The sequence below is a fragment of the Lactuca saligna genome, chromosome 6 (assembly GCF_052625555.1).
Source record: "Lactuca saligna cultivar CGN05327 chromosome 6, ASM5262555v1, whole genome shotgun sequence".
Lineage (NCBI taxonomy): Eukaryota > Viridiplantae > Streptophyta > Magnoliopsida > Asterales > Asteraceae > Lactuca > Lactuca saligna.
Genome location: NC_136422.1, coordinates 50,648,268 through 50,669,144, shown reverse-complemented (window position 1 = coordinate 50,669,144; position 20,877 = coordinate 50,648,268). Strand labels below are relative to the sequence as shown.

At 35.4% G+C, this 20,877-nt stretch overlaps 2 protein-coding genes across 3 annotated transcripts; both read right to left on the bottom strand.

Moving 5' to 3' along the window:
- Nucleotides 1-232: 232 nt before the first annotated feature.
- On the bottom strand, nt 233-3,315 carry LOC145001470 (auxin response factor 18-like). Of its 2 annotated transcripts, XM_078960840.1 has the most exons (4): nt 3,217-3,315; nt 2,709-3,021; nt 1,452-2,522; nt 233-769 (listed from the first exon to the last, which is right to left on the bottom strand). In XM_078960840.1, exons 3-4 carry the CDS (start codon nt 2,487-2,489, stop codon nt 353-355), a joined length of 1,455 nt encoding a protein of 484 aa, XP_078816966.1. In that variant the 5' UTR covers nt 2,490-2,522; nt 2,709-3,021; nt 3,217-3,315; the 3' UTR covers nt 233-352. The 2 variants fall into 2 exon arrangements, with proteins under 2 accessions (XP_078816966.1, XP_078816965.1); XM_078960839.1 differs by lacking the exon at nt 3,217-3,315 and having other exon boundaries at nt 2,709-3,199.
- An 11,412-nt stretch (nt 3,316-14,727) lies between these two features.
- LOC145001821 (protein ENHANCED DISEASE RESISTANCE 2-like) lies at nt 14,728-17,615 on the bottom strand. The gene is made up of 10 exons (XM_078961167.1): nt 17,507-17,615; nt 16,713-16,915; nt 16,510-16,579; nt 16,239-16,417; nt 16,063-16,164; nt 15,909-15,959; nt 15,665-15,811; nt 15,466-15,561; nt 15,271-15,372; nt 14,728-15,183 (listed from the first exon to the last, which is right to left on the bottom strand). Exons 2-10 carry the CDS (start codon nt 16,881-16,883, stop codon nt 15,097-15,099), a joined length of 1,005 nt encoding a protein of 334 aa, XP_078817293.1. The 5' UTR covers nt 16,884-16,915; nt 17,507-17,615; the 3' UTR covers nt 14,728-15,096.
- Nucleotides 17,616-20,877: the final 3,262 nt, after the last annotated feature.

The window sequence follows — 20,877 nt, the reverse complement described above, 5'->3', positions numbered from 1 at the left end:
CCAAGACCTTGTTGTTAGCTTGATGGCATCTAAATGCATATAGATTTTCTTGAACACACGTGTTTGTCCACAAAACTCGTATGTAGCATCATAAACATACTTCCATTTTGTTAAGAAGCCAAGTTTCTTATTCTGATTTATAAACTAGAAACATAACGACAAAACTATTCATTTTCTCTCTTTTATCCATTATTTAATCTGATTATGATGAGGAATAGAATAACAATGCTACTATGATTAGATATGATTCAGATTGATTCTTAAGAGCATGCATATAATATCCAGACATATAAAAGCAAACACAAGAACTTCAACTTTCAAGTCTCGAAAGTCAACTACAGAAAAGATAAAATCAGTCAATGTGAATGGGTTGACCAAAGAGAAGAAACAAAGGAGTCTTGACTTGTTTCTGATTATCAGTTTTGTCCAACAAAGGAGTAGAGGAAGTTCCAATGGTCAACAGACATGATATGTCATCATGATTTCCATTCACATCATGATGTGAATCAGAAGAAGGAAAAAGACCCGATTGTAGTTTATGGGTAAGATTCAGATCCGATAATGGGATCTCAAATCCACCATGCCTGGCTCCCTGTATGCTTGTAGGAAGATTGTCAGAGTGTAAATCTGGTGGTTGAGGTAATCTTAGCTTCTTTCTGTGTGGTGAAAATGGTGTCAGATGAATGAGTGGCATGTTTGGTAATAATTCAACCACCCATGGGCTTACATTCTTCACGTTTTGTAATAAATCTGGTTCATCCCAATTAACCTGCATCATGATTCATGAATGACACAAAATATGACCATTTTACCCTTACATTATTCATTAATTTTTAGGTGATTGGAGAAAATGAAGGACAGAGAGGTAAAGGGTTAATGAAAAGATGGGAGAGGCAAAAGGGAAGTTTCTTTTTTGGTTATTTGAATGAGACAAAATGACCATTTTGCCCTTACATTATTCATCAATCAATTTCAATCGTGAGAGGAAAGAAAGGAAGGACAAATACGTAAAGGGTTAATGAAAAGATGGGAGAGACAAAAGGAAAGTTTCTTTTTTGGTATTTGAACAAGACACAATGACCATTTTGCCCTTACATTATTCATCAATCGATTTCAATGATGATAGGAAAAAAAAAAAGGAAGGACAAACAGGTAAAGGGTTAAAGAAAAGATTGGAGAGCCTCTTTATTGGTGATTTAAACGAGACAAAATGACCATTTTGCCCTTACATTATTCATCAATCAATTTCAATGATGAGAGGAAAAAAAAGGAAGGACAAATAGGTGAAGGGTTAATGAAAAATGGGAGAGACAAAAGGGAAGTTTCATTTTTTGAATGAGACAAAATGACCATTTTGCCCTTACATTATTCATTAATGTGAGAGGAAAAAATGGAAGACAAAATAGGTAAAAAAGGGTTAATGTGATAATACATTAAGGGTATTAAGTTACCTGAAGTAGACGCCAAGGAGAATTAGGCCATTGAAAAGGGTCAACAACATGAACAGAAGAAACAGTTCCCATGAAGCAGCTTATACGCGAAGAATCCTCTGTTTCAAAAGCCATTTTGAATCTCATTCCATGACACCATTGAATTTGCAATGAAGCAATCAAAGAAGAAGCCTTCACACAAAACTCAGGTGTATTTGCACGTGGGTAATAAGTAACCTCAAATGGTTCCCCATTCACTGCAAATGATGTAGCTTCAATAACATCTTCAGGTCTCATCTTTCCCCTTACACCAATATCATAATTCATTTTTCTTCCATTGTTTATCATCATGAGCTTGTTGTTCCCAGATGAAGAACTCCAGCAGCATTCTGGAGACCCTCTTTTAGCGCGTCTAATTCCAACACAAAGATCCCCGTTTTGTGATCTCATGAACACGATTGAATCACCAGCAATTAGTTTCTTTTGGTTCACAAAAGTACTCCAACCAGTGGTTAAAAGATGTCTCCTTGGTGTTCCTCTGTAGATGTGCCTAAACCTCCAAATTTCACCATGAATGTCTTTAGCTATGATTGTTTGAACAGGTGGATCAGATGAGTAATCCAAACGGGGGAAAATTGTTTCTGCACAGCATCTAGGGACAGAAAAACCTCCACCATTGTTTGCATCAGATTGTGTCAAGGTTTTTGCAAAAGAAGAGGCTTTATCAGAGGATTGATCAGAAAGGTTATGAATCTCCACCGGATTTCTTTCTTCATCATCATCGAAAGTAGTAATACTGTTTTGAAGTGGATTCAACTTGATCTTCGCATACACTTCATCGGTTTCTAAATCTGCCATGAACTTCACATCAATCACCTTGCAAAGGATGAAAGGTGGAACCCCTATAGGAATCGCACTGAAATCTACATTTGTAAGTGTGTGTTCAGCATGGCCTTGTGGAAAATAATAGACCTTCGAATTCGTTAATGGCATCTGAATCAGCCCACCAGCACACGCATGCCATAATTGAGAGTCTACGCTCTTCTCCACCTCTTTCATACTTGTTACTTGTTTTCTAGATCTTTGTAAATGCTGTAGGGAGATTAACGTTAAAAAATTCAGGTGGATTCGAATAGATTCTACGAATATAACGACTGATGTACAAAAAATTTACAACATAAATAATCATCCTACCTATCACAACTGAAACAGTACGCACATACACAGTACTTGTAATGCAAACAACATATAGGAAGAATGTGAAAGGAAGAGAGGTACCTGAAGAGATGTAAAAGTTCGCCGGAAGTCGTAAAATCACAAAATATATCCCAAACTTCGAGGATTTAGTATCTCAATTAAACCCTAAGTAGAGATGAAAGTCCGAAACCAAAAACCAGTTCCACAACCTGAATTCTGTAGCCTCAAATCCACACTATGAACTTTCTACACCAACTTCTTTTGGACGATAAACTGATCGGTAAAAGCCGCAATTCATATACATTAACAGAGCCTCAAGTCTGTCTAATCACGCATTTAACCCGTCGATAATCTCCTTAGAAAGCACTCCATCGTTCATCTAGAATCACCGATACTGTCGAAATTACGAAACACACCACCAATTAGTTAGAATAAGAAAATAGTTGGAGTTGTGAGATCATGGCCATAAGTAGGTAGACGAAAATGAAGTAAAAACAAAACTAGAGTCACAGGCGACAGTAGAGAGCAGAATAGTTAAGAGAGAGAGAGAGAGAGAGAGAGAGAGAGAGAGAGAGGCCATGGCAGATACCTCCATAACAAGTGCTGCAGCATTCTCTCTCTGATTTTCTCTCTCTAAAACAGACAGTCTCTCCCGACCCTACCTGTAAATGTAAATTTTGTTTCTTTCTTATCGAATTTTCTCTCATTTTAAATTTGATTATATAATAAATTTGTTTCTTTGGAATTTAGATTTTTAATTTAATATAATTTATTATTTACAGAACATGTATTTTATGTATGCATTATGCATGAGTATCATAACGACATAACGATGTAACATAACATGTTTAAAATGTGTTTTGTAAATCATAATAAATGTATCCATAGCATTAATTATATATGTAACAAAATAATAAAATATCTATTTAAAAGTGTCATTATTAGCACTTCTAACTAAGATAATGTTAATAAAGAAGAACAAACTGATAATGCATATTTAGAAAGATTACGATGGAAAATGCTTTGAATTAAATAAAAGTAGATGACGATTTAAGTTGTCAGCTAAGGAGGCCACATTTACACCTGTCCTAGTCTGCTTTTGTTTCTATCCGCTCTCATAGTCTATACTTATTTTACAATTATATTATATAAGAAAATTTTAAATGAAAAGAACTTAAAAGATAAAAAAGAGAAAATTGTAAAAATGTTCGGTACACACTTTTTTTTTTTTTTTTTCATGATTGTTTTTGGTTTCGTGGTTATTTTGGAATAGTTTGTATGTAAAAATAATCCTTCCAAAAATTAAAATAACTATAATATCATTCAGATATTTATTTTTCATTTTTCTTTAATTTTTGTATTTAATATTTATTTTAACAATTAAAAAAATAATAAAAGACTTACATCTCTCTCTCTCTCTCTTAAACCCAATTAAATATTCCCCTTCTTTCATAAATAATCTGATGATCGGAAGCACACAAAAAAGAAATTCACGATTTCTACATCCAGTTCAAATAAGAAATCCTCCGGTACACAATCGAACTATCCTCATTTTCCAAGCATCGATTTTTGTATTAATTGTTGATGCGACATCGACTCCGACCACCTTAGTTGAGGGAGTGCTTCTACACCGAAGATAGATCTGCGAGGTCACAACAGATAAACGCGTTAGAGCCTCCCCAGGGAGTGTTCCCCGGGAGTGGGCTCGGACGGTCAAGTTAGATCATCTAGTAGATCTGAGACGGTTCTCTTTAGCTAGAGAGAACCATCTTGGTGCTGGTGATGGTGTATGACAGCGACGGGTGACAGCTGAGCCACCCCGGCCAGAGTATAGTGTGGTAGCTGAGCCAAAGGGAAGATCCCCCTCCATGGAGGAGATACTATTCATTATATAAGGGACAATTAGGTCAATGGGCATTAAGTTAGGCCTTCAGCCCGCCCAATTCAGGCCCAGTTAGCAAGGAGCTGGGCGAGGCCGCCCGGAGGCGCCGAGCAAGGCTAGCGGGCACGCACTAGGAAAAGATGGCAAGGGAGTCCCCAACAAAGCTGGAAAGGGAGAGTCAGGTCGGGCCAACGGGAGTCCCCCAGCAAGGCTGGCAAGGGAGAGTCAGGCCAGGGAGCGCCAGGTCGGGCCAGCAAGAGAACTCCAGCAAGGCTGGCAAGGGAGAGCTAGGTGTAACAACGTAAAATTTCCAATTTAATTTTTCATTTTTAAACCATAAAATGTATATCATATCATAATCTCAAAACCATAACAACAATGTTTTCAAACAAATCCCAAGATCTCTCTAACATAAACTCCATCGGTGTGGGTGTGTACAAGTCAAGCATTCGCCTTCCCACGGTCCTCGCTGGTACCTGAGACATCAAACACAACAACTGTAAGCATAAATGCTTAGTGAGTTCCCCAAAATACCACATATCACAAATACGCCACTCAAGGCTAAACCCGACCCTCCGGTCAAGATGTCTCAGCGGGACCCTCCAGTCTCGCAGCTCGTCGGACCCTCCGGTCCAGTCATAGCTCGTTGGGCCCTTCGGCCCGGTCGTAATCGTTGGGCCCTCCGGCCCGGTCTATATAACCATACATCATACAAATAACACATAGCATGAAATCTCTAAGACAACACATAAACTCATACATAGCACATGAGACCCTCTGGTCAACTCGAAATACCTACTCAAGGTAATGAATAGTGAGAAGACTCACCTCGTGTATCTCGGTAACTCGTAAATCTCGTAACTACTAGTGCTCGATCTCCCGAGCTATCGTCCTCCTACAACACAAGCATATCTCTACTTAATACCACCTTGACCCTGGCTGACTAACACTACAAAGTCAAACTAGTCAACTCTGGTCAACGGTCAACGATTGACCCGACTCGCCGAGTCCCTATGGGAACCTGATTCCCTCTGAATCTCTTCCAATTCACAGAGTTACTCACCCGACTCGATTACTCAGCCCCTGGTTCGTAATCACTGAACAACCTGCACCAACTCGCCGAGTGCATTCCATGCACAACCCCAAATGACCTTCTGAGGTCAGATCCACTCTACTAACTCATAGATCCAGTCCCCTTAAGCTTATTGACCACGTAAAGTCCAAGTCTTGGTGCTCATTAAGCATTAAATAGCTCATTAATGGTGTTTTAGCCTCAAATACATTGATCCCAACCCAAAACCTCCATGGATGCACATAAAGCTTGGGCAAAGAGGTGCTCTGGACCTCTATGGGCCCAGATTCAGAGCCATAACTCACCAAGGGACCATGTGGATACTAGATCTAGCCACAAATGGGTTCAAAAACCCTAAATCTATATGAACATCACAATAACAAAGAAGGATTCAAAATGGTACCTCAGTTGTGATGTCCTGGACCTTAGTTCTTCAAGAATCCACCCCTCTCTTGCTTCCTCTTGGCTAGATCTCCTCTTCCCTTGCTAGACAATAACTCCAAGATCAACAATGGCTCCTTCCCTCACTTGAATCACTCAAATGCTCTAGGATCTAACTCTGGGGACTGATGAGTGCAAATGACGCCCATAAGGCCCTTTAAATAGGCCTCAAACCCGAGAAATTAGGGTTTCATTAAACAGCGCAGACTCGTCGAGTCCACCAAGGCGACTCGCCGAGTCCGGGCATCAATCCGACTGAAAAATCGCGTCTCAACTCGGCGAGTCTACGCACCAACTCGCCGAGTCATTCCACAAAACTCAAAATAAAAAGAATAATTAGTATACCTGAAATCCCGGATGTTACACTAGGCAGGGCTGATGGGAGCGCACCAGGCAAGGCTGGCACACTAGAGTGGTCTAGGCCATGTTAATGAACCATATATCAATAATTGCAATGCGAGGAAGGGGTGTCTAAGTATAAAGTTGCTAAGAAAATCTCAACCAAATATCAGTATACAAAGGTTGATGACCGTTGTAGGATCCAATGTTATATTAGTGACGGGGAGAAGAAGGATTGTCGAAGACGATGCTACAAACCCTAGCAGTATCCAATGAAGAAAGAGAGACCATAAAAAATCGAGCCACGAAGATGGTGGCTACCGCCACCGGCCACCACTAATCGAAAATCACCACCTCTGAGACATTAGCAGTGGGTGGTAATGACAAAAATTCTGATTTTGTTTCAATTCGATGAAGTTGAAGTTCGGTTTAGCTGAATGAGACTAGAAAGAAGTTGAAGGGTGATCGACTGATGTTTCAATCAATGGATGGTTATACTACATCGATTTTTTTGATGCTTTGTTGCTAATTTGTTTTGAACAAGATTGGATTTTATATGATTTAATCTTGTTCCATACCTGTATACCTATCCTTGTCTTGCAGCCCGTAAAAGAATATGAACAATTTCTGGAACCATATTCAATTTATGGATTTATGGATCTGGAGGGACGATAAAGTTCATCAGAGTCACCACAACCGTCCTCTAAAACTATGTTCATATTTTATGACGATAAAGTTCATCAGAGTCACCACCACCGTCCTCTAAAACTATGTTCATATTTTATCCTCACAAGAAAACTAGAGAACGTTTGTTTGATTTTGTCTCCTTTATCTTGTGATCTTCAAAATTTGATTGTCCCATAACATCTTTCACCCACCTTCCCCTTGCCCTCCTACATATCCCTTCTTGTCCAGAAAGCGTTCACCAACACTCATTGATACTTGTTACCGGGATCGGGGTTGAGAATGAGATGTAGGTATAGATCAACAATTGAAAAACAAAGAAGAAGATGATGAAGATTCTGTCAGTTGATCCAATTTGTTTAATGTATTTCCTATGCAAGTAGAGGAGTTATTGGCCACGTGATTTTTAGAGTCTACTTGACGAGTTGGAGGACCCCAACTCGATGAGTAGGTGCTGAGTGAGAAAACCCTAATTTTCAGGGTTTGTGTCCTATTTAAAGGGCCTTAAGCCTTCATGTGACAACCCGATATTTCAATTCTATGTAATGACTTAAAAAACCAAGTATTGTAACCACTTTCGAAAATAATGAAATTATCTTTGAAAATAAAATGTACAAAAAGTCTCTATTTTGGTTACCTACTATGTTAGATATCATTAATCCGTGAGCGTACATAAAAAAACGTCCAAATTTGACTTCGTATGAGGAAGTTATGATTTTTCCAAGTTCAATATAGCGGTAGACAACTAAAAACTCGAAACAGAGATCGAGCGAATTTTGGCCGGAATGACCTCAATGAGAGTCGAAGGTCTCAACAATGGTATTTCAACAGTAAAAAGTCTGGCAAAAACAAACATCGGATAAATGAGTTATGGATTTCTAATGAACTTTTCTTACCCCGACCTTTTAAAAATAAATAATAAAAATAATTTAATAATTTGCCGACGGAGTTTAAATGAAAGTTGTAGAGCGTGGTCTCACCTACGCGTGTATATAAAGAACGTCGAAAACGGAGTTCATATGAAGAACATATGAATTTTTGAAGTTTACTAAATAATAAAAATATAAAATTAAATCAAAATTCGGTATTATCCGAAGGGGGAATCACCGGCCCAATCCAAGTTACGCCCGGCATAACAGCGTATGCTGGCCTCGGATCGTCCACGTCACCCCCTATGCGAGGCTATGCCCCGTCCCATCCGAGCTCCGAGGCAGTCGAGGATGCGGTCACGCATGACGCATGCGTACTCCCAGCGTAACCGCGTACACCCAGCGTACCGAGGCGGTTCCTAGCCCCTATAAAAGGGATGCAAGGGTTCCGGGGAAATTACTCATTTTCTCTCATATTTCTTGCATTTTGCCTCGTTTTCCGTGCACGTGATATCCCGAAGCCCCAGTGTCCATACTCAAGCCCCGAAGGTCGTTTGTGCTAATGAGATTCCCGAGAATCCCGAGAAAATCCGCTTTCTCGAGTCGAAGTTCTGCTCGGTTTTTATCTCGCCTTCTTCGATCTTTCAAGTGAGTTCATACCCCTATAAAATACACTTTTAAATGTTTTATAAATGCTTTTTATACAATATTAAGGGGGAAATGCAAGTAAAACACGCGGTTATTATCGTGTGTAACTTAACGATTCACTATATAAACTTTTTATCTAAGTAATCATATGTGATTCATAAACTACTACAGGAGTATTCTCGTATGAAATATATATATATATATATATATACACACACACACACACACACACACACAAAATCAAATGCTTCATTTTACATTATGTGTTATACTTTACATAATGAGTGAGCATTACACTAGGATTTACTAGATGAACGAAACACAGTTTGAAAAACTATAATAGATATAGTTTACGAGGAAATCATGAACATTTACATACTAGGTACACTACATCAAAGAAGATATTTTCATATACAAGGACAAATGGACATTTTCATATGTAAATCTGTTTTATACTAAATTGTGAGACATTTCACATACTTTTAAGTATGCATTTTAAGTCATGTATTATATACCATAATCCATTGTAGGGGGAGCGTGATACTTGTGTATAGATCTATACGGGATTGACAATCCCACACCTAAGTTGTTAGCCACAGCTAGGCCGGCAGGCCTGGGGTGACAAACGTCATAACTTTTCAACGCCTGAAGAACGTTGATATAGGCATCCTGGTCAAATAGCATGGTTATAAGACTCACATGGAGTATTAAAAACACATTGATTTACGGGGTTTTTCAAATGCCTTAATGATTTACACATAAAACTACTATTTTAGGCATGAAAAACACTATTGCATTACAATTTTGGAACAAATCAAACAACCATCTACTATGTAGAAAATATGGGATTTTCTTGGAACATTTAACGTGAACAAACAATTTTTCATTCTTTTTTTTTTCATAAAAACATTGTCACTAAATACTTATGAGCTCACCAGCTTAAATGCTGACCTACTCTTTCAAAACCACTTGTATTTCTCAGGGATTCAGTAATACAGGTAAAATGTAGCTTTTGAAGAAGGGACATTGCGGCGTTAGTTTAATTTCATTTTAAACATCATGTTGTAATTTATTTTGAAACAAGTACCTTTCAACAATCTAAACTTTTAAATTATATATGTGATGGTTGTATTGCTTTCTTTACTATGTATTCAATTGTTACGATACTACATGAAGTCATCCACCCTCGAACGATTCCGCCATTCTGGTTTGGGGGTGTGACACTTCATATCTGTCTCCCTTGTCATTTTAGAGCTCTATGAAAAACCCTAGACCCATTCCAATCGTTGTGTGAGTGTGTGTGTGTGAGAGAGAGAGAGAGAGAGAGACTAATTTGGGTGTTCTTGTGCATTTTTGGAAGGAGATTTGGAGAGCAACACAGATGATCGAGGAGGACTATTGGACCCAGTGTTCTTCAGTGATTAGCTTCTGTTTGGAGGTAAAAAGCTACCATCTTGATCATTTCTTTTGTTAGATCTCATTCTAGGGAGTTTTAGGGTTTTTTCCCATCCATCTTTTGGTTATTGAGTCACCTGAGCATGTCATGAGATTGAAACCTCAAATATGGACTGTAGTAGGTCTTATGAGCCCAAAGATCCAAGCTTTATTAAGCTAGAGGCGAGCGTTTATGCATCTAACCCTATATAGAGCTTATGATGGCATTTCGAGCCCTAGATGTTATGCATGGACGTAAAGCTTGAAGCTTTACGTGGTATTTCAACCTTGGGAGGCAAGATCTAAAGTTTGGGACCTTAATTCTACTTAGAATCGTTTGAATGAGAAGTTGGTTAGGGGGACTCAATGAGTGCATGAGCCAACTCGACGAGTCAGTTAGGTTTTTTCCCGATGGACTGTACACGCTACAACTTGGCGAGTTGATGAGACAACTCAATGAGTTGAGTTGGATTTTCCCGATATTCCAAAGAAAACGAAGGAACTCGACGAGTTGCATGGGTGCACTCGATGAGTTTAGTCAACATGGACTGTTGACTGGAGTAATGGCTTTCGTTGACTTTTAGGGTTTGGTCAACTGTAGACCATAGAGACCATGGAGGGGTAAAATGGTATTTTCACCCTTTTGAGATTTAGTGGAGGAGTTAGCTTAACATATCAAGTGGTTATTACAATTTTCTTATTAAAGAGAATTATATTATGTAGGTGGAGTCTAGACTGTTCGTGGGGTTCTAGATCTACTTGCTTACTTCCGAGGCGAGTCTTCTTACTATACTTACCTGAGTGGTAATACCGAGTGACCGGAGAGTCTTATTTGAGTTATTGATCGGAGAGTCCTATGTGCTTATATTGAGTTATGTAATATTATGCATATTGTCTTTGTGATACATGCTCTGTTATTTTGTGTTTTACTGAGATCGGATCGGAGGGTCCAAACCGAGTTGTAAGACTGGAGGGTATTCACTGAGATATAGGACTAGATGGTCCAACCCGAGCTGTGAGACCGGAGGGTCCTCACTGAGACACATGATCGGAGGGTCCACACCGAGCCATGAGACTAGAGGGTCTTCACTGGGACTCATGAGACCGGAGGGTCCATGTTGAGTTATAGCCATGAGAGGCTTATTATTTGTGTATGTGGTATTTTGGGGAACTCACCAAGCTTTGTCCTTATCATATTGTCTGTTATGTGTTTCAGGTACTTCTCAGGATCGCGAGAAGGCGTCGACTTGATTGTACACATTTATCGAGACTATGTTTGAGGATTCTGGGATACTATTATTTATTTTGTGGATTTGCGTTTGACATTTGAGACAATTGTGATTTTTTAGAAATATGAAATGAGTTTTTATGTGTTTTAAGAATGAAAATTTTGTTTGAAGACTTACGGTGTTACAAGTTGGTATCAGAGCTTTGGTTTGAGGGATTCAGATGTATTCTCGGGTACGTTCAGACTAAAACTGAGGATTAATTTTTTTTTCTAAAAAGAAATGATTTTGCTACAATGAGTAAGAGTTTCAAAGAGACAACAAGACGGAGCAGTGTGTACAATCAGCCAGAGCCCGAACGGTGATTTCCCAAAATACCATTATTTGTTTATATTATAAGATATTTATGAGATACTAGATCTGCATGTTAGAGAATAGGCTAGGTACTTCAGAAATTAGGCCTAGAGTTGCCTGAGTCATGATGCCTTAGCCTAGGGTATGTTATTTATTGATTTATCTGCTATTTGCTATGTACGTGTATCGAGTAGGGAGAAACATAACATGAATCTTTAGAGAGAGTTTGAGTATTCTAGGAGAGAATAACATCTCTCTTGTTATGTCACTATAAGAAGGGGATAAGATATTCACTTTTGCAGATGAGTGGAACTAGCCCATGAAGTTTGGTCACTTGAGCAATACTACCCCTCCACCTTAAGTTCCATTAAACATAAGTTTCTAAAATGCACCAATAGTCCTTCCTACTTTATTCTTTTCTCAAATAAGGTCATTACGAATATATAATTATTATTATTATTATTATTATTATTATTATTATAACTTAATTACTTGGCTAATAGATGACAACAATCTTCTAAATACCTTTATAAATTAAAACCCTAATGATTTTCCAATTATATATTCTAAAATTTATATTCCTCTTTAGAAATAATTAAAAAAAAATATATCGGATGTTACAAAAACCCTAAAGTTTGACCCAAAGTCAAACTTGGTCAAAGAGTAAAAAAATCAACATTTTGGTCAAAGGTGCCCAACTCCCCTTTCTAGGCACATCACGCCCACTAAAAGATAATTTAGTCTGTATCTGCAAAGAAGTGTCGTTTCCTAGACAGACGCCTCGCATCCAGGCTAATTTTTGTAGATCTTTGACTTAAACCATTAATTTAAGGGTTCTAAATGTCAAATTTGAATCTTAATAGTGCCCAAATGGATAAAATTCCCAACTTTATTAATTGAGATGCTCCAAACAAGCAAGATCTAAAGCCCTAGCTCATAAATTTTCCAAAAATGCACCTTTCTTCATGCATCGAGCAATAAGAGCTCTTGAATACACTCTTTACTCCATTAAATAATTAGATCTAAAGCTAAACATGAATCAAAGTTCATGGAGTTCTACAAACTCCATGGTTTAAGCCATAAAAGGACCAAAACTCATGAAAATTGTTCAAAAACACCTTTAACTCACAAATCTATGGATGAATGAAATGGAGCTTAGATCTTTATGACTTACAAAGTTCTGTAAGTAATATGAGAGCTGATTACTTTAAATGCAAGGCTTCATACACCATTCTTTTTTGATTCTGTTACTCTAGAACCACAAAACACACCAAAAATGGATATAAGGAGAGAGGATGATATCCAACACTTCAAGGGAGACTAGGGTTTCCTTAGAGGCATTCTAGGGGAGGTGGAGGTTGAAAAAATATGAAACCCTAAGGGTTCATGCTCTAAAATAGGCTCCAATCCTGAGAAAATGACACCATCCCATGGGCATGGGCACCCATCGCATCCTTATCGACGCTCTGTATAAACACATATATGAGAAAATAATCACACTTTTTGAATAAACAGAGGCATCGCACACCTTCTTATCGATGTTCTACGCCTCCAAGCTAATCCTTAAAAAAATCCATGCTTTGCTCATTCCTTGGATTTTAAAACCATCAATTAAATAATGGAAAAACAAAATCGGAACGTAGGTGTTACACAACTTATAAAACAATCTCTATAAAATGGACAAAAAAAATGATATACAATTGCTTATTTTAGTATTCTTCGAAATACTATACATTTTGAATTGTAATAATGTCAGTTTGAAATATACAATGTCAATAACGACGTTAAATTCTAGAGGTAACTTTATGTTACATCTCACCACCTTCAAAACACTCATAAGTAATGTGGAATGGGGCATTTAAAAAAAATATTATTTTCAATTACAAAATATAAATATTTTTTATTAATTAATTTAATTAGTATACCTATTTGTTAATACATGATATCATACTTATCCCACTTTGTATACTATAAGCATTACACTAATCCTTTTTTAAAAACAATTTTTTTTGTACAATTTAAATATGTAGTCGAACACTTTAGGCTAAATGATACTCCCATTCGTTCCAAAATTATTGTTCATATTTGACTTTTTAAGTTTTTTTTTTGTTCAACTTTGACATTAAATAATTTATTTCTTATTATATAATTTTTTATACAAGATATATGAATAATTTGTTTTTTAAATGTATTTTTATTTTTATAAATTTCATAAAAAATTATATAATACAAATAAAATTATTTGCGGTCAAATTGATAAAGACTTTAAAAATCAAACATAAACAATAATAATTTTAATTTTGAGACAAGTAATCGATAAGATAGCACCATGATAAAGGTAAATAAAATATTTATTTGGATAATATAATAGTCAAATAAAAAATGAAGTGGGATGGCGTATAAAGTATAAACTATAAAGAAAGGGAGGATTTGGGTGGGCTCCATCCACGGAATATTCCATTTGGAATTCAAGCAACATTGACAGTTTGATACTCCACCCCACCAATCCATATCACCATCTTACCATCTGCCCTTGTCTAGTCATTTTCCACCTTTTCCATATATAAATGTTTTTTTTTTTTTTTTTATTAGAACTCTATTTGTCAAAAAATAAATTACATAAATCATCCCTATACTTTAGCCAAATCTACAGGTTTCATTCCAACACCCTCCCCCACCTCTCCCCTGTCCTTCCCCTTCCTTTGTAAGGCTGCTCGTATTAATATCCTATACCCTCGTAATAACACGGCCAATTTTCTGTACCAAAGTAGTCAATAGCCATTAAGTTGTATACATATAAAGCCTAAAAATATAAAATTTGGATTGTGGCCCCCTGCTTTCTAATTCTTATACATATTATAATTTTACCTCTCCAAATAAATTAAACGTTCAAACTCTACCACTACTGCAAGTTGCACCAAGGAAGATTTTTGTAATTTACTTAATATTGTATAACAAGTATGTTGAAATGAGTTCCCGTGTATCAAAGTTAAATAATTCAATTAATAAAAAAGGAAACATGTTGAAAAGCAACTGTGTTTAGTTGTTTATAACTTCATAAATTGTTAGTCTCCGTTTTAAAATAAGAATGCACATTATTTTATATAACGAAACTCCTATAGTTTTATAAAAAGAAAAGATGGAAAATCAATAAAAGAAAATACACATCATTTTATTCATATAATTGTTGGCTAAAACCGTAAGAAGAAAGATTGAAAAGTGATACAAAGATTGCAAGGGTGCATCACTCGGACCAAATGACAACAACAATTTTTAACTCTGGTTAAGTAGTGGCTAAACTCTGTTCATCATATTTTTAGCCTCTAACCAGGGCTTTAGTAAACGTGAAATAAAAATTAATTAAAAAAGTAAAAAAGTTAACCACTATCGCTGTAATCTAGTATTATACGCCGTGTCCAAATTCACCTCTTCAAGGAAGTTTACGTTACATCTCTCCACTTCACAATTTAACATATTTGCCCCTTACACTTTCAGTCAACAACATTTTTTTCCATTATTATTATGTAGTAGCCACTTTTGATATATCAATATGGCTCATACGACATGTCCCAAGCACATGTTCCGGTAATTCCTCCGGTGTGTTTCCCTGAATTAATACAACACCATTATTTTTTTTCTAAAATATATTATTATTATTATTTTTTTTTTTTAATTTCATATTTATTTAAAGTACCTGTATCACAAATGCTGATTCAACTATCAAATGATTGAATGTACTCACAACTCTATTTGCCACCTTTTTTGCAATCATAGATGAACCAACATCCACATCGAGCTAAAACCATAACATAATTTCAGAAAATATTAATTTTTTTTTTAATATAATGAATAATGTAATAAAGTGATAAAAAAAAATATATTTTTTCACCTCTAAGTAGTTAACTCCACGGACATAATGGATCTTGAGAACTTGACCCAACAGACATGGTCTATTTCCAACGCTTTGTTTTACAATCCATGGCCCCTAAAATAGAATTTTGACATATTTGTAATTATCTTTTTTTTTTTTTTTTTTTTTTATTTAATAATGTTAAAAGGATTATTTAAGGAATTAAAAAAATAGAGACCTTGGAAACACGGGGTATGAGCTTAAACCTTGCATTTCTATATGCATCATCTCCTTCTACAAAGTTTTGTAGTAAGGGGACATCTTGTATGGGAGAAGTTGTTGCATAATAGAAAGCAATATGAAGAATTGTTGTGGGACCCGGGATCTGGTTTTAATTAAAAAATAAAAAAACATAATTCATAAATAGTAATCTACTTAAAAAAAAAAAGTATATATTTTTTTTAAAAGGAAAAGAAACTTACTTGCATATTTACAATGAAAAAGAAATCTGGGCGTTCCACAGCTGCAAATTTCTGCACAAAAATCTTGTAAACTTTCCATTTGCAAGAACTTTTATTATACTGAGATAAAATTTTATAAACTTTTTTTTTTTTTTTTAGAAATATTAGATTTAACCTGACAAATGCTACCAGGTCTTCCAGCCAAATCATCTTGTTTATTGATTGATCTGAGCATGTTGGCTGCAACAAGTTGCATTGTTGTGCCTTTTCCTGTAATCTGAAAGGAAAAGATATTTTTAATATCAACTTTTTTTATAAGAAACCAATGAATAGTTATTTACTTATTACTACCTTTTTGCGATTTTGTAAATAAGTTTCTCCACGAATGCGAAAGGATGAGGAATCTGCAGCTCCCCAACTGTTGATGAGTTCACCAGTTGGATCATTTGGAAATGTTGAATCATTATGGCTTAAGAAACTATCTTGCCATTCAAGATCATCATCAAAGGCTGAACCACCCTTTTTCTGCACTGAAATATACAACAATTTTGTAATCTTTCACAAAAGAATTCATCCGTTTTGTGTATGATGTTTAGTGAAGATTAACTCAAGTGAAACTTACCTACTGAACCATGTAATCTTCTTAAAAACTCAACAGCAAGTGAAAACTTGGGAGATGGAAGATTAACTTCCTGAAGAACAACAAGGATGTTAGCTTGTTCATGTCTAATTTGTAGTTTGTATTCAGATTAGGTATTGGTGTAAGAGATGTAAGGAAGAAAGAGGAAAAAGGAAAGAGGATTTAGTAGTGAAAGTGGTGTATACCCGAGGGGATAAATCAGACCAGCTTGTTTCTGAACGTGTTTCTTCCATAGAATCTGAGTTACTGAAGTACTCATCAGATTCATCTTCCTTATCTCCACGGATCGATTGGTTTGAAGGAATTTTAACCAATCCACCCATTGATTCCTCCTTTAATTGAAGTTCAGCAGTCATGGTAGCTTCACGACAATTGAAATATCTTAAAGCTACAGAAAACAAAGCCAGAATGTGGTAATCAAGGCATGATTGAAATAGTCATGTAAATAATCTACAAGATACGAATAGATTGGGCATTTGACAAAGTTGTGGTATATCATCAACTGATCGCATTCCTAATTGTTATCCTCATAATCGGATAAGGTAAATGACGAATGAGAGTTAATAACAAATCAATGATAATGATCCCTTCCTATGCAAAAGCAAAATCACAATCTCTTGTTTTTGGGGAAAAAACATCTCTCGATTTTCAATAAAATAACCTACATCGACCAGTTAAAACGATTACAATACGTCGAAATCACAAAATTTATGGATTGGAAAGCTAATCAACGAAAAACAAACAGCAACGAAAGAGATTATTCGTTATCCTATTACGATTGCACACATCCATTCCTATTTTATAGTTACATGAAATTAAACATAAACAATGATTCCTAACGAAGGAAATGGAGGTTTATCTGGATTAAGAGACCGACGACGAATCAAACAATCAATGCTCGCAGGATTATAAGAAAGTATGCAAATTATTGAAGATAATATCACAAATTATATATAGATATGTGGATACAGAAAGATACCTTCGCCGTCGTCCTCTCTCGTCCGGCACTAGATCGTCACCGGCGAGAGTTATCGGAGAATGTTGGGAGTGATCCGTGAGAAGGTTTTTTGATCGATGAGGAAGCTATGATAATTGATACGAGTTTGAAGTTATGCCCCATCTTTCAAAACTCTGTCAAACCACGCGCGAAAACTGCGCTAATTTTTTTTATTTATTTTATTAATTAATTAACTGCAAAATAAATAGAAAAAAATTACTCCAACCAAAATATTTCGATTTTGTTGTCCTGCCATGTTGTGTTGACAACATTTGAAAGAATATAATCGACCAAAGATTAATAGTTTTATTGATTAAAAGAATATAATCAATAAATATGATGTTTTAAGTTACATATTATCATGTCGATAGTAGATTTCTATAATGGATTAACCATGTTTATACCTCTTCAATCTTTCCGTTTTTCACACAAATATTTTCCACGTCTACAACTATGAAATGCATTTAGAATCATCTAATTTGGATTGTGTTTGTGAAGATGAGAAATTGAGAATGCACAACTTGTTTCTCATATTTAATTTCTCTTAGTTTAATTACTATCAAGTTTTAGACAAAATTAAATATAAAACTAAGTCTAGTTTAGGGTTGTTTGATAGTTGCTAACTGAATTAAAATTGGCTGGATTAGAAGTTGATTGAGTTAGAAGTTCTGACTAAGGGGGTGTTTGGGATATCTTTTTACCTTCAAAAGTCCTTTTTGTCAAATGACTTTTTACAAAAGATGTTTTTAAAAATGTGTTTGGATTAGCTTTTGAGAAACAAAAGTCAAAGTTGTTCTTAAAATGCGTTTGGTTTAACTTTTACATGTAAAATTACTAAAAGTTCCAAGGGCTTATTGATTAGGGTAGTGGTAGTTGAGGGGTATATGAGTAATTTAAGTGTCAATGGCTTCAAAAGTTCCAAAAAGTCACAGATTTTTTCCCTTTCCCAAACATCTTTTACCTCATTTTTTTACTTTTTGGAAAAGATAAAGGCTAAAAGTTGGTTGAAAAGATAAAACAAACACCCCCTGAATCCACATCTGACTGAGTTTATGTTGTTTGATGATTTTTTGACCGACTATGGTGAATGATGAAAAATAACTATATTACTCTTATGACCACATATGACTAATCTTTATGTTGTTTCATTCTTTTTTATTTTATTTGTTTGGAATTATGTTTATAATTGTAAGGAAGAGTATGCAATCTTGATAATTAAAACAAATTTATAAAATGTCTTTAAAGAGTGGTTTCAATAATTATTTCTGTTGTACAATTAAGGGAGCATAACTTTTTCGAAACAAAATTACAAAGAAAAAAAACTTTGGCATAATATGCTTATTTAATACCAACATTACTATGATCATAATATGTTTTCCAGAATCAAAATAAAATATGCTACCAAAAGTACCTGCATAATAGATTACAATAAAAAGAAATTCAAAATAAATAGCATCATATTTCTATTGATTTTATTTATCATATTATCATTTTTTGGATAAGCATTGATTTATAACATGTGGTTCTATTAGGAGAGATCACTGTTAAATGCTCTTCCTAGTGTTCAATCATACAATTAACATCGATTTGTAATGACATTTGATAATGCTTGAGCTGATGCAACACACTTTCCTCCATTCTACGTATCAACTATTTTACCCATGGGGTCGTTTACTTGTTTCCTACTATGCCTTGACCATTTTACCAACAATGTATTTTAGTAATCTTCTTGGTTAGGTAAAAACTGCATACCTAGAAAATAATTTACATATTGAAGAGTTAGGTAAAAACTTCATACCTCAGATTATGTGTAATGAGTAGCAGGGTTAGGTAAAAACTACATACCTCAGATTATACTCCAAAAATCACTAATTGAAGCTCTTTCAAAATGTCGAAGAATACAAGAGTCAAAGAGAGGACTCTTGAGTACCTTTATATTGGATTGAAAAACCTTAATTTCGATCGGAAGGAGGCCACAAATACGACCACAATCAGTCGATGATGACGACCTTTAGAGCTCTCCCCTCAAACTTTAATCTATATATCCATACCTGAGCGGAGACGAAGAGAGAATGCACGAGCAGGGGAAGGAGAGATGGTGAATATCGTTCATGTAGGAAGATGCAAATGCGTGAATTCTATATGGGAACAAAGGTGAAGAGCAAATACGTGAAAGGTAAAAGAAGGATGGATCCAACTTCTTTTGTTGGAGGACTGAATAAGCATAAAATTAGGAACTAGTCCAAGAATGCAAAAGGCAAAACAAACAAGCTGATTAAGGATTGAGGACCATGTCTTAACTTTGGACCATGTCTTAACTTTGGATTCAGTTAGAAGGCTTATCAAATAGGCCATTAGTAGGTTAAGATTTGTTTGTTTTCAATTGATTTGTATATGATTTCCACTAATTAAATTTCTACATTTAAGTTTATTTGTTTAGAATAATTTATTTTTAGTTAAAAGCATGATTTCAAACTTTAGCATTAAATTTATTTTAAAAATTAATTTAAAGGGATAACTATAAAAGTGATGATGAGTGTAATTGATCCAATTTTTAGCAGTTTACCAAAATAACCATTAAATTTAAATTGATCATTTTAGATTTTGTTAATATATAATATACTTTTTTTCATTTGCATCAAACATTTTAAAATTTTTTTTTCTTAATTCATTAATTTGGAATGTTCATCGGAATTTAGACTTTTCTTGGAACTACAAAATATCTCTTTGAAATGCTTTGTTCAAAATCTAAAATATAATTTTTATGAGAAAAATTACATTTAATTTAATGCAACATAAAGTTAGTCCGTTTCTGATGGTAGTTAGTTCAGCCAAAGGCTCAAAAGTTATTTATAAAAGAGATAAAACCATATTTATGATGGCCATTTTTATGATTATCCTAATTTTTATGAAAGGGCATCTTCTTTGTTTTCGTCTAGAGTCTAAAATATGTTAGAACATATGGTATGGACAACGTGAAGTGGTGTTATGACAAGAAGCAACAAGAAGAGGGGGTGGTGTTCATGGTGTTATAATACCATGTTAAGAGGAGAGGGATAGAAAGAGAGATTTTGGGCAAACCAATAGAAAATTACGTTGCATCTAGTCATGGCCACAACAAGAAGCAACACAATTAGATACAACAAGAATGAGGGGTTGTGTTGATGCTTCTTAACGTCGTTGAAGATGCTCCACCTCAGCAACAACGAGATGCAACATGACCCATACCTTATACTCTTAGGGTGCGTTTGGTTGACAGGAAATGAATGAAATTTGAGAGAAAATGATTCCAATTCCCTCGAATTCATGTGTTTGGTTGGACTTAGAGGAGGGAAAATGATTCCTAAATGAAT